This window comes from Populus trichocarpa, chromosome 4, assembly GCF_000002775.5.
Source record: "Populus trichocarpa isolate Nisqually-1 chromosome 4, P.trichocarpa_v4.1, whole genome shotgun sequence".
Lineage (NCBI taxonomy): Eukaryota > Viridiplantae > Streptophyta > Magnoliopsida > Malpighiales > Salicaceae > Populus > Populus trichocarpa.
This window is the reverse complement of record NC_037288.2, coordinates 22,459,784-22,474,277: the sequence shown is the minus strand read 5'-3', so window position 1 is coordinate 22,474,277 and position 14,494 is coordinate 22,459,784. Positions and strand designations below refer to the sequence as shown.

The following is a 14,494-nucleotide window of genomic DNA, read 5'->3' as shown; positions in this document are numbered from 1 at the left end:
ACTAAACCTGTAACTCGAATCATGAGATAATGATAACTTTATAGAAAGGATACTAAAAAAATCACAAAGTCTAATTCTCAATAAATCTAATATTAAAAAATAAAATTAAAAAAATTAATTAAAAAAAAAACTCAAGTTAACTTATCAAACTTGTAATCTGGATTATGATTCTAGAATAACCCTGTAAAAAATAAACTGAAAAAAATTATAATTCTAATAAACTAACAGATATAATTGAAATTAAAAAAAAAAAAACACTGCAAACCGAAAAAGATGTTGATGTTCGTTGTGAAGGGGGTTGTTGTCGTTATGGCACGAGGATAGAGTGAAATTGGGGAAGAATTCAAATCAATTCATCAATTGTTTTGGCTCTCACTGGTGTTCCATTGTCGCCATGACACACATCGCGGCAGGCAGCCCTCGCCGCCCAGTACTAGTTCTAAGAGTGTTGCTTGCAGAGCTAAACTCTCTCACTACATTAAGCATTTAATCAATTATTTATTCAAACCCACATTCCATAATGCATTTTCTAATAAAAATATATTATCACATAATATACATATAATTAAAGTTTAAATTCAAACTTCTCACCTCTTAAACACAATCGTTTGAAGAAAAAAAAGTGATGAAAACAAGTTTTCCTCCCCTCCTAAATTTTCCTCTCAAACCCACCACTTTCCATGTCAAAATCCTCTAGATTTTCATTGTTTTTCCTAGCCTAATATCTTCCTAATCCCTTCTTACCCCTTTTATTCTTGTATGGAGATGTGAATTTGGGTAGAATATTGAAGAAATTTGAAAAAAAAAAAATCCTCTCTCCTTCTTTGAACAGCCGGCCACTATTGGCTTCCAAAGGAGGTCATCGGTGCTTATAGACTCACCTTCTCGACCTCTTAAGAAAAATATTGCCTCTCCTTTTAATAATTAAATGTTTTTCGTTTCACCGAGTATTTCATCTCGTCAACCCAACTAATTTTTAATTTAACACAATTGTTTTTATCCATTTTATTATTAATATAAAAATCTTTCAATTTCATTTTATTTTCAAATTAGGATTTTAATATTTACAAACTCAGAAAATTTTAATATGGGGTTTACACTCATGCTCCTTTTTTAAAAAAAAAAGTCGTCATATATTTTTTTTATCATTGTCATCTGTTGAAGATTTTTTTTAGTAAAATAATTTTTCTACTTTTCCTTTTTCAAATAAAATAAAGTGGTGATCCCTGTCTCATATTTTCAAGAACCGTTCTATTCATTTTAGAAGGAAAAAAAAACCCTTAAAATTACCTTTCTATTTGTATTATCTAGGAAAATGAGGATTTGAGAAAAAGATTTGGCCACCTTATGTTTTTCAAATTTATTCAATTTAACCCGATTAGATTAAAATGCATTAAAATATAAGATAATTAAAATTAAAATTTTGAAAATGGTTAAGAAAAAAAACAATATTTTTTTTAAATAAAATCTTATAGGAATGAAAAAAGATCAATACCTTCTTAAATTATTTTTAAAGAAATTATATTAATATTTGATAAATGAATTTTTTTATAAAAAACAAAAAAATAAATAAATCTTTGAAGAAATATTGAAACTTTTCTAATATTGTAAACATAGTTATCAAAACCAACTAAAGAGTTGGATCCTAAATCAACTCGGAAAAATTTTAAAAAAATAATATTTAAAATTTTAATATTTCATATAAAAAAATTAAAAAATAATTCATGTAAATATAAATTATGAGTTAAAAAGTGATAAACTCATGTGTATAATGTTGGACTGCATTAAAAAAAAAACACCCTCTTGTTTTCTTTTATACGCACAAGACAATCCTATATCTTCCCAACCTTACCTTTATTTAAAAGTTTCTATCCCTCCTTTAACTAAAGCCACTTTTTTTTTATTGTAAATTTTTTTTTCCGACGAACAGATGCTCATGAGAAATAAGAAAATGTCAATTACATCAAAGATTATACTTTAAAAGTTTTTTTATAAAAAAAAACATACGAATAAAAAAATGAATTTTTAATTAGAGATATACATTTTTAAAAGAATCTCTAATCCTATATTAATTATCTATATTGAAGAAACCATTTTGCTTGCTAATAAAAGAGATTTTTTTGAAGAAAAAAAACATTAATAAAAAATGAGAATTTTGAAAAAAATAATATTTTTATCCTGAATTACCTTTCTTTCGAATATCAATTTTTACTGCCATACAAAAAACAATTACTCGTCACCAAGTCAAGTAGTTATACATGTAATTATCTTTTGTTTTTACAATGAATATCAATTCCTCGCTTTCCTTTTTAATTAGCGTTCACAACTCATCACTATATGATTTATCCATTCATATATTTGTTGGAAAACATATGCATAATGTTGAAGCCTTTTCGTCTTTTGTTATAAATTAGCTAGGAATCCTTTCCACAACATATACCCCTCCGTAGTAGCTTCTATTAAAAGGCAGGAAAAAGTTGAAACACAGATGACAGATTGCACGCTTGTGGTAGAAGATATGCCATGACCAAGCAACCTCGCTAAAAAGCTCAAGCAGTTAAATAGATGGGAAAAATACCGCTTTCCTACTTTCCTAGTCTCATGAAGGCAAGCCTGTTCACCAAACCAGTCATCGACAATTCATTTCATGTGTCTCGTGAGAATGAAAATTGAAAGATGAAAGTGAATTACAAGTCCATTCTTACTTCCACCTCAGAGAACCATCAGTCTTCTCAGTATCTTCCATGCACAACCCAATAAAGACGAGAGAAATAAGATGATATGGTGCAGGGCAAAAAGGAATCAACTCTTTCTTAAAGCTGTACATTTTCACAAAAACTGATGGTGTTCAGCTTCTTCTCCTCACATTTCATCAGTGTACTTCACTTTCAAGCACGCAGAGTTTCCCAGGAGATCTATTGGTAATTGAAGAATAGTAACCACTAAACTCTTGATGATAAAACTTCCCAGTAATCTAACTTGTAAGCAGTCAGGGGCTAACCTAGCTACACAAGATGACATTTTAATCTATCTTCCGATAAACAAATCTACAAGTCATGCATGCATGCAAGGTCAGTAAACCATTCTTCGTCCTCACCTGCACTATGAAACCATCTATGGATAATCTAAAAACTGAGAGAGAGAAAAGTTCCGTTCATTCACTTAATGGGGGGTGTGCCTTACTTGGTTTGACCACCCTGGTGGTCCCAATGGTGCATAGTTCCCTTGCTCTCCTTGCATGCCCATCTGCTCCATTTGTGCAGACCTCTGACATTCACCTGGGTTACGTTGTCCATAGCTACTATTTCCACCTTGCCCATAGTTACCACCATGGGTGGGAGAATAATTCCGGTTGTCTCCCCTGTAATCTCTTTGACCAGGAGATTCATGATCCCTCCTATCTCCTTGTGTAAAGCTCCTTTGGTCTGGGTCATAATGATTTCCCTGCTGTCTTTGGAAGTAACCTTGCTGTCCTGGGGGGTAATGATTTCCCTGCCGTCCTTGGTTATAACCTTGTCCTGGGGGATAATGATTTCCCTGCTGTTCTGGGTTGTACCCTTGCTGTCCTGGGGGGTAATGACTTCTCTGCTCTCCTTGGTTGTAACCTTGTTGTCCTGGGGGATCACGATTTCCGTGCTGTCCTGGATATGTGTTCCTTTCCCCAGGGGCATGATCCCTATTGTTCATCGGCATCCTTCCTCGCCCTGGAGGACCATGATTTTGCTGTGGTGGACCATTTTGTTGAGACCTGTAGTTACTACCACCTACTTGCTCTCCTTCGTTGTAACCTTGCTGTCCTGGGGGATCATGATTTCCTTGCTGTCCTGGATACATGTTCCTTCCTCCAGGGGCATAATCCCTATTGTTCATCAGCATCCTTCCTCCTAGCCCTGGAGGACCATGATTTTGCTGTGGTGGACCATTTTGTTGAGACCTGTAGTTACTACCACCTACTTGCTCTCCTTCGTTGTAACCTTGCTGTCCTGGGGGATCATGATTTCCTTGCTGTCCTGGATACATGTTCCTTCCTCCAGGGGCATAATCCCTATTGTTCATCAGCATCCTTCCTCCTAGCCCTGGAGGACCATGATTTTGCTGTGGTGAACCATTTTGTTGAGATCCGTAGTTACTACCACCTCCGTGCATACACCCTTGCTGACTATACTGGGCTGCACTACCACCTCCTTGCATACACCCTTGCTGACTATACTGGGGTTGCAGCCCGTGATAATTTGGAATTGGACTTTCTCGCTGGTCAAATCTTGGTGGAATTCCACCTTGCCCATAGTTTCCACCATGGGTGGGAGAATAATTCCAGTTGTCTCCCTTATAATCTCTTTGCCCAGGAGGTCCATGATCCCTCCAATCTCCTTGTGGAAAGCTCCTTTGGTCTGGGGCATAATGATTTCCCTGCTGTCCTTGGTTGTAACCTTGTCCTTGGGGGTAATGATTTCGCTGCTGTCCATGGTTGTAACCTTGCTGTCCTGGGGGGTCATGATTTCCACCACCTCCTGGGGGGTAATGATTTCGCTGCTGTCCATGGTTGTAACCTTGCTGTCCTGGGGGATCATGATTTCCTTCTTGTCCTGGATACATGTTCCTTCCTCCAGGGGCATAATCCCTATTGTTCATCGGCATCCTTCCTCCTGGCCCTGGAGGACCATGATTTTGCTGTGGTGGACCATTTTGTTGAGACCCGTAGTTACCACCACCTCCTGGCATTCGTCCTTGCTGACTATTCTGGGGTTGCAGCCCTTGATTATTTGGAATTGGACTATCTCGCTGGTCAAATCTAGGTGGAATTCTACCCTGGTCACGGCATCTTTCTCCCCCTCTCTGAAATTGAACTGTGGTTGGTCCCGGAGTGATCATTCTATGTTCATACTCGTCTCCTGCAAAGGACATCAAATGATTTTAATTCACCAGTTGAATGAACCACTATCAGACTTGCTTTTAACTAATTGTGTAACAGCCATAACACTACCTTAAAAGAGTAGAATAATAGACCATATACTACAACGCATTTCAACAATGAAATTGAATGAAGAAATTTCAATCACAAGGAGACAAAAATGACCTTCATATTCCTTGTTTCCGGGAGAATCTGGTAATACAAAAACAACCCTCGGAACGTCTGTTTAGAGAAAGTCAGTCAGCAAGCATTCAGGACAACAACAATAACAATGCACAAAAACAGATGGAAATTCAGAATGCAAGAAACCATCATCATATGTGGTTGCGTTTGACAGAAGGGGCAGATACAAAAGTGATTTTAATGTGTTTGATTGATGGGGACGGAGACAGCTCTTCTATAGCTAGTTTTGGAGTGAAATTGTATACTTTCAAAATAGAAAGAAAAAAGGTCTCCATTGTCCCATTGTCTCTTCTGTCTAGAGACGGTGACTAAAAGCTAACACTACCTCTAAACTTTTCGGACTCTTGTTCCGTCATCAAAACCTGAAACCCTTGAAAAGTAGTTGTGCTACAAGCATATATTCTCTTCTTCGCCTCCTCAATACTGAAAACACATTACGCCATTAAAATTAAACTAAAAAATTATAAAAAAATATAAAAAATGAAACCTGCTGTTGAGTCCCTGGGCACAGATGCGTTCATAAGCAGCGATCATTTCTCGAGGCGAGGGTTTGGGTTCTTCTTTGGGGAAATCAACAGTCACCAGCCAGTAATTGTAAGCGCAGCCTTCGAACAGAGTTTTGTTCTCAGTGATTTCGCCTAAATTCTCGTATACCCAGTACTGTTTCTCTGCTATTGCAGCCGTCGACGTCATCGACACTCTCTTTCCCGAGAATCCCCGCCATTGAGAAATGATTGGGGGCGTCTGTGCGGCAGGTGGTGCGATTGCCATAGGGGCGGGGAGAGAGGGGCTCCGTTGCCGAGTTGAAGAGAGAGGGGTTAGGGTTCGACGGAGGCGGAGTAGTCGTTGCGCCATGGCTATGCTAGGATTTTGGAGGGGGTTTATGAGAGGCTCTAGACTCTCTCTCTCTCTATTAGTTTTTTTTTTTTTCCTCCCTAGTTTTCAGTAACTAAGCCTTTGGAAATGTGTTTCGAAACGTTTATTATTTAACAAATGTGTAATATTGTTACATGTGCTACACACGCGCCGGAGAGTCTTTGCCATCTTTAGACAATACATCAGATATTGTATGATGACATGGCGCAAATGGAGAGTCTTTGCCATCTTTAGACAATAAATGAGTCATGAGATATTACTGTATGATGACAAAACACCGTCTTCTGCGGTTATATCGGAAGTATCTTTTCAGTGGTTAGATAAAGGAGTTTTGTTTTTTTTTTTTTCAATTTAATTTTTATTATTTAGATTATAATTTTTTTTGTTTTTTTTTTTGTTTTTATTGATTTTTTTAATTATATCCTTTATTATTTATTTTTATATAAAATTTGATCCTAATTTTTTTATTGTTTTTTTATCCTTTTTGTAATTAAGATTTGTTTTTAATTTTATCTCTTAACATTTGATTTAAATTTTTTATATTAAAGTTGGTCTTCATTTTTTTTTGTTATTATTTACTTTTAATTTTTTTTTATTGTATTTTTTTTTTAATTTCATCTTTAAATATTTTATAAATATTTTATTGATTGAGGGTTTTATTTTATTATTTTTTAAAGTTTTGTTTTCTTCAGCATTAGTCTCAAACTCATTCACAAATTTTAATATATGTTGACTTTGTTTATTTTTTAGATATTTTTTTAAAACATATGCAAATGATCTATCATTTACTAATTATATCATGCCTAACATAAAAGTTATAAGATAAAATGGACCACTTATGTTGTGTTAGTATAAAAATAAAAAGAAATAAAACAGTAAGTAATAAAGCTTTGAGGAGAGAGAAAATAACTAAAAAAGTTAGATCAAGATTTCTTACAATATATTTTTTTTATTGTTTTTGTTTAAACCAATTACAAACTCCTATTATAAGCTTTAATTTAAAAGATATTTGATATTATGTTTTTGTTAAGAAGTGAAACTAAAAAAAAACAAGGAAATTGTCCATGCAAGATCAATTCTTATCAAAGCTCCTTATATCATTTAAAAGTTTATGATAATACAATAATCGAGTTATGCTTCACTTACACCCTTAATATTTTTCAATTAAAGAATGAAATCATATAATATAACTTTAAAATATTTTTTTATATTAAGTATGCATCAAGAATGTAGGGTATATTATATGTGCATATCCATTATTATTTTTTTGTTTTTTCCTGTCATAATATTTTTTTCTTAATTTATTTCAATTGATAAACGAGCATGTTTTGATCAAATAAGTGTAATGTAAAATATGTTTTGAGCTTGTAAGGAAATAATTTAGATTATTAATATTTTGGTATATGACTTTATAAATTTGAGTCAATATACATTATCTGATTTTTTTTAATATCTTAATTTAAATTCCACAAGAATAATAAAAATAAAAATAATTATATAAATTAGTATAATGTTTTGATAGAATCATTATATAAGATATTAATATGATAAAAGAAATTATTTACAAATAACCAGACTATCCTCAACATTATGAGAGCATTGCAAAATAATATAATCTATAAAAGTTCACAAAACTATGGGAAAACATATAGCTGTATTTACAATAATAAGTTATCAGCTCCTGTTCACATAGATGAAGTCAAAGAGAAATTTCCTCATCAGATATCCAACTAAACAGCAAAACAAAAACTAAAACACCTTCATGTCTTGCATGAGATACGCTGTGGATTTATTAGTGTCGATTTAATCAGTAATCAGCATTCAATAAATTTCTTCACATTTGGCAAGGAAAGGCAGTAACTTGATGCTTTCTGTACCTGCATTTTTGTATGATGGCCAATGATAGCTAGGAAGATCCAGGAAAATATTGATTCTCTTTGTATATGAAGTGTTCAGCTGATCTTATTGCCTTTACATATGCTGTATGAATGCTCTTGTCTGCTTTCAAATTCTTTCCTAATACAAGATTCTGCAGAAAAAGGAGATAAGTTATTGGAGCAGGTCTGGAATGATATCACATAAACATAAAACTAGAAGCACAAACTGGTTAATGTTAGCAAGTACTGCATAAAGCTAGTTCGAACTTGAGCCACGGCTTCTTGAGTGGAATTTGGAAATCCCTTCACAGATCCTGAATCAATAGATCGGAATACCTGTAAGAGAGACAATGATGATCATAATTTCTTTGGTATGTGTTTAAATTCTCCAAAGTCAACTTTAGGCATCTTTCCCTATATGAAAATATCTGAACAGATTTGGAGAGAATTCCTTCACTATCTTTACTCATCATTGGAGTTATGCACCAAACCCCCAGAAAGTTATCTAAGAATTCATCTTCCACCTTTATTCTCAGCTCTTTTCCTCTTACATTATTCCCATTTCTAGGGTGAAGTTTGGCAGCAATGTTAAGAAGAATAGCAGCACGACAATTAGAAAAGCTCAATACTAGCAAAGAGGTTGGGATGATTAAGTATCAAAATATATCTAGCTCTTTTCTTCTTTCCTGAATTGATTGTCTCAACTGGTATCTCCACTACTCCAATAAGATGCACCCCAAGAAAATCATTGTCCTTAACATGAAACTTCATTGTCCTAAAATCGATACATCCAATTCACCATGCAAAAAAAACAAGTTCCTTTGTATCCGGAATTGCAATAGATTGAGTCTTTCGAGGAACATTAGTTTCCGTACCCATTCTGTCTTGTTAACTTGGCAAACACCAAATTGTCAAGGCACCTATATTTGCCAAAACTAGATCCAAAGTTGATCAATCAGAAGCTAACATCATAAAGCTTGTGAAATTTACTGTTTTGCAGATGGACCATACAATATCACAAACATTCATAAAATATGGCAACTCAGTATTCTTACTTGAGTGCATCAATAGCGTTAGGCAGAGCTTGCAGTCTCTGTAAGTTGACACCAGGAATCTTTCCCATGCTGAAATGGCAGGAAAAAAAGATTAGGAACAAATGATCAGTTTGAAGACAAAAATATGTACACAACCACCCGGCATTCACGACCACCATGTATGCACATAAAGGCATCACAGTTCAAAGAACAAACATGGTACAAACCACAAAACATCTATGCAGATTAATAATCTTGTATATAATTTACAGTGGACGTTTAGATGCCAGACAAATCAGTGATAATAAGCAAGTCTGTTAAAGATTAGCAAAAATTCAAGCTTCCATAAAGCTACACCAAAATCCCATAAATTCCAAGATGAAAGTGATTTACAAGTCCATTCTCTCTTCCACCTCAAAGAACCAAGAGTCTTCTCAGTATCCTCCCTGTACAACCCAATAAAATCGAGAGAAATAAGATGATATGGTGAAGGGCAAAAAGGAATGAACTCTTTCTTAAAGTTGTTCATTTTCACAAAAACTGATTCTGTTCAACTTCTCACATTTCAGCAGTGTACTTCACTTTCAAGCATGCAGAGTTTCCCAGGAGACTGTTGGTAATTGAAGAATAGTAACCACTAAACTCTTGATTATAAAACTTTCCAGTAATCTAACTAGTAAGCAGTCAAGGGCTAACCTAGCTACACAAGATGACATTTTAATCTATCTTCCCATAAACAAATCTACAAGTCATGCGTGCATGTAAGGTCAGTAAACCATTCTTTGTCCTCACCTGCACTATGAAACCATCTATGGATAATCTAAAAATTGAGAAAAATAAGGTTCCAGTTAATCACTTAATGGAGGGAGTGCCTTACTTGGTTTGACCACCCTGGTTGTCCCAATGGTGCAGAGTTCCCTTGCTCTGTTTGCATGCTCCTCTGCTCCATTTGCACGGACCTCTGACCTTCACCTGGGTGACGTTGTCCATAGCTAGTATTTCCACCTTGCCCATAGTTTCCACCATGGGTGGGAGAATAATTCCAGTTGTCTCCCCTATCATCTCTTTGCCCAGGAGATCCATGATCCCTCCTCCAATCTCCTTGTGGAAAGCTCCTTTGGTCTGGGTCATAATGATTCCCCTGCTGTCCTTGGTTGTAACCTTGCTGTCCTGGGCGGTAATGACTTCCCTGCTGTCCTTGGTTGTAACCTTGCTGTCCTGGGGGGTATCGATTTCCCTGCTGTTCTTGGAAGTAACCTTGCTGTCCTGGGGGGTAATGATTTCCCTGCTGTTCTTGGAAGTAACCTTGATGTCCCGGGGGGTAAAGATTTCCCTGCTGTCCTTGGTTGTAACCTTGCTGACCTGGGGGATAACGATTTCCATGCTGTCCTGGGTTGTAACCTTGCTGTCCTGGGGGGTAATGATTTCCCTGCTGTTCTTGGTTGTAACCTTGCTGACCTGGGGAATAACGATTTCCATGCTGTCCTTGGTTGTAACCTTGCTGTCCTGGGGGGTAATGATTTCCCTGCTGTCCTTGGAAGTAACCTTGCTGTCCTGGATACATGTTCCTTCCTCCAGGGGCATAATCCCTATTGTTCATTGGCATCCTTCCTCCTAGCACTGGAGGACCATGATCTTGCTGTGATGGACCATTTTGTGGAGACCCGTAGCAACTACCACCTCCTTGCATGTGCCCTTGTTGACTGTACTGGAGTTGCATAACCCAATAAAAACAAGAGAAATAAGATGATATGGTGAAGGGAAAAAGGGAATTAATTCTTAATTAAAGCTGTTCATTCTCAAAAACTTATTGTGTTCAACTTCTCCTCACATTTCAGCAGTGTACTTCACTTTCAAGCACGCAGAGTTTCCCAAGAGATTTATTGGTAGTTGAAGAATAGTAATCACAAGACTTTTGATGATAAAACTTCCCTGTTATCTAACTCGTAAACAGTCATGGGCTAACCTAGCTCCAAAAGATGACATTTTAATCTATATTCCCATAAACAAATCTACAAGTCATGCGTGCATATAAGGTCAGTAAACCATTCTCCGTCCTCACCTGCACTATGAAACCACCTATGGATAATCTAAAAAATGAAAAAAAGGGTCCCAGTTAATCACTTAATGGGGGGAGTGCCTTACTTGGTTTGACCACCCTGGTTGTCCCATTGGTGCATAGTTCCCTTGCTCTCCTTGCATGCCCCTCAGCTCCATTTGTGCGGACCTCTGACCTTCACCTGGGTGACGTTGTCCATAGCTAGTATTTCCACCTTGCCCATAGTTTCCACCATGGGTGGGAGAATAATTCCAGTTGTCTCCCCTATAATCTCTTTGCCCAGGAGATCCATGATCCCTCCTCCAATCTCCTTGTGGAAAGCTCCTTTGGTCTGGGTCATAATGATTCCCCTGCTGTCCTTGGTTGTAACCTTGCTGTCCTGGGGGATCGTGATTTCCTTGCTGTCCTGGATATGTGTTCCTTCCTCCAGTGGCATAATCCCTATTGTTCATCGGCACTGTTCCTCCTAGCCCTGGAGGACCATGATTTTTCTGTGGTGGACGATTTTGTTGAGACCCGTAGTTACTACCACCTCCTTGCATATGCCCTTGCTGACTATACTGGGGTTGCGGCCCTTGATGATTTGGAATTGGACTTTCAGGCTGGTCAAATCTAGGTGGAATTCTGCCTGGATCACGGCGCCTTTCTCCACCTCTCTGAAATTGAACTGGGGGTGGTCTCGGAGTGATTACTGCATTTTTATACTTGTCTCCTGCAAAGTAGATCAAATGAGTTTAATTCACCAATTGAACTAACCACTATCAGACTTGCTTTTAACTAATTGTGTAATAGCCAAGTGACCAAATGAAAGGGCTAATACTACCTTAAAAGAGTAGAATAACAGACAATATACTAGAATGCATTTCAACAATTAAATTGAAAGAAGATATTTCAATCACAAGGAGAAAAAAATGACCTCCATTTTCCTTTTTTACTCGCGAATCTGGTGATACAAAAACAGCCCCCGGAACACCTGTTTAAAGCATCATCACATATGATAAGTCAGTAAACAAGCATTCAGGACAACAACAGCAATAACAATGCACAAAAACAGGTGGAAATTCAGAATGCAAGAAACACAGATGTATGGTTGCGCTTGACAGAAGGGGCAGATACGAAAGTGATGTAAATGCGTTTGATTGAAGGGATGGAGATGGCTCTCCTATAGTTAGTTTTGAAGTGAATTTGTTTACTTTCAAAGGGCCTCGTTTGTCCCACTGTCAAAAGCTAACACCTGCCTCTAAACTTTTCGGCCTCTTGGTGCGTAATTGAAACCTGAAACCCTTGATAAATAGTTGTGCTACAAGCATACATTCTCTTCTTCGCCTCCTCAATACTGAAAAAACACCACGCCATTAAAATTAAACTAATAAATCATAACAAAAAACAAAAAAAAAAGATACCTGATGTTGAGTCCCTGGGCACAGATGCGTTCAAAAGCAGCGACCATTTCTTCAGGAGAGGGTTTGGGTTCTTTTGGGAAATCAACAGTCACCAGCCAGTGAATGTATTCGTTGCCTTCGAACAGAATTGTGTTCTTAACGATTTCTTCTCCATCCTCGTATACCTTGTACTGTTTCTCTGCTAAACCAGTCGTCGACATCATTGACACTCTCGTTCCCGAGAATCCCCGCCATTGAGAAATGATTGGGGGCGTCTGTGCGGCTGGTGGTGCGATTGCGATAGGAGTGGAGAGAGGAGGGCGTTGCCGAGTAGAAGAGAATGGGGTTAGGGCTCGACGGAGGCGGAGCAGTCGTTGCGCCATAGCTATGCTAGGGTTTTGGAGGGGTTTTAGACTGAAATGAAAGGCTCTAGACTCCCTCTCCCTCCCTCTCTCTCTCTCTCTCTCTAGTCAAGGGCCCTTACCTTATGGTACATTGATTTTACACAAATGTTCAATCTAGTACATGGACTTTAATTATCTTTGTTTAAGTACACCGAATTTTCAGAACTTTCAATCAAGTCCAAGGCTCTCTTTTCTGCTTATGTGTCCTAAGGGAAAGCTGCAGTTTTGATACATCAACTTTCACTTTTTCTCAATCTAGTACACTGACTTTAATATTTTTGGTAAAAAAATTTATTTCACTAGTCATCGCAGCTTCTTGTAACAGAAATCATTCCGGTGTCAAGACCTCTGTCTTTTTCCTCCATACGGGTCTGAAATTTTAGAGCAGTTAAAAGGAAATTAAAGCTTCATTTGTTTTTGTTGTACGGTGTGCTATGGTGTATGTTTTATCCTAAATATACATGTCTATCAATATATATTATAGTTTTATATAAATTTTATTAAAAACTCCTTTCTAAAATTTTGGATAAAAAAGAACTACAATTTATAACCTTTTTAAATTTATTTTTTAAATTATAGCTGCAAAAACTATCACAATATCAAATATATATTAAGAGTCTGTTTATTTTTGTATTTTAAAAATATTTTTAAAAAAATAAATTTTTTTTATTTGCTTCAAGTTAATTTTTTTATATTTTCAAATCATTTTAATGTATTTATATTAAAAATATATTATTTTAATATATTATAAATAAAAAATATTTTAAAAAAAAATTACGCTTATTATTAAAAAGTTGAAAAACAGCGTAGTGGAAGGAGAAAACTAGCAAAATGAATGGAAAAAAAGCTTTTCAAGCTTCCGTAATGCATATGAAAACAACATTGGGAAAATACTAGATGTCATGTCTGTGTGCTACCGCAAGCTTGTGGTATGTCTATATCTTATCGTGAATTTATAAAAAAAAAATATGGAGAAAAACTATTGTAATCTATAATGTTTTCAAGAAAAAAACTACAAAAATAATTTGAGAAAAAAATTAAAAAAATGAAAGGAAAAAAAACCATGTAGAGAAATACTATAGCAATCTATAGTGTTTTGTGAGGAAATATACAGTTGTAATTCTCAACCAACTCAATATTAAAAAAAAAATGACAAGGAAATTTTTGAAAAAATTCATAACAAAAACAAATATGTGGGGAATAACTATAACAATTCACAGTGTTTTTTTAAAAAAATACAAAACTAAATTCTCAACCAGTTTAATATTAAAAAAATAAAAACAACAAAGACAATTTTGAAAAAAAAATCACATAAAAAAACAAAAATCATATATAAAAAAAAAAGACCCATGTAGAGAAACATTATAGCAATCCATAATGTTTTGTGATGAAAACTATAGTTGTAATTCTCAACCAACTCAATATTAAAAAAAAATCGAAAACGATAATTTTGGAGAAAATCATAATAAAAACATAAAAACAATATGAGGAAACACTGTAACAATCCAAAATGTTTTTAAGAAAAAAAACTACAAAGCTAAATTCTTAACCATCTCAATATTAAAAAAAAAATTCAACAAAGATAACTTTAGAAAAAAAACATGTGGAGAAACATTATAGCAAAGCAAAAACTATGTGGAGAAACACTATAGCAATCGATAATATTTCAAAGAAAAAAACTATAAAGCTAAAAAGCTAAATTCTCAACCAGTTTAATAGTAAAAAAAATAAAATCGACAAAGATAATTTTGAAAAAAAAACATAAAA

At 35.4% G+C, this 14,494-nt stretch overlaps 1 protein-coding gene across 26 annotated transcripts; it reads right to left on the bottom strand.

Moving 5' to 3' along the window:
• Positions 1–2,377: 2,377 nt before the first annotated feature.
• On the bottom strand, positions 2,378–12,776 carry LOC18098273 (glutenin, high molecular weight subunit 12). Of its 26 annotated transcripts, none has more exons than XM_052452461.1 (9): positions 12,345–12,776; positions 12,180–12,277; positions 11,858–11,914; positions 11,028–11,653; positions 10,044–10,590; positions 4,182–4,430; positions 4,015–4,136; positions 3,184–3,801; positions 2,378–3,097 (listed from the first exon to the last, which is right to left on the bottom strand). In XM_052452461.1, exons 1-9 carry the CDS (start codon positions 12,704–12,706, stop codon positions 3,023–3,025), a joined length of 2,754 nt encoding a protein of 917 aa, XP_052308421.1. In that variant the 5' UTR covers positions 12,707–12,776; the 3' UTR covers positions 2,378–3,022. The 26 variants fall into 26 exon arrangements, with proteins under 26 accessions (XP_052308421.1, XP_052308412.1, XP_052308420.1 ...); XM_052452452.1 differs by having other exon boundaries at positions 3,184–4,430; positions 10,044–10,187; positions 10,284–10,331; positions 10,380–10,590; XM_052452460.1 differs by having other exon boundaries at positions 3,184–4,430; positions 10,044–10,091; positions 10,140–10,187; positions 10,380–10,590.
• Positions 12,777–14,494: the final 1,718 nt, after the last annotated feature.

Excerpts from the sequence above, each read along its gene's own strand:
- LOC18098273 (XM_052452440.1), bottom strand. The coding sequence starts at position 12,706 with ATGGCGCAACGACTGCTCCGCCTCCGTCGAGCCCTAACCCCATTCTCT. Across the intron at positions 12,278-12,344 it reads GCCCAGGGACTCAACATCAG|TATTGAGGAGGCGAAGAAGA; the intron begins GTATCTTTTTTT and ends GTGTTTTTTCAG. Across the intron at positions 11,915-12,179 it reads AGAGGCCGAAAAGTTTAGAG|GTGTTCCGGGGGCTGTTTTT; the intron begins GCAGGTGTTAGC and ends TGCTTTAAACAG.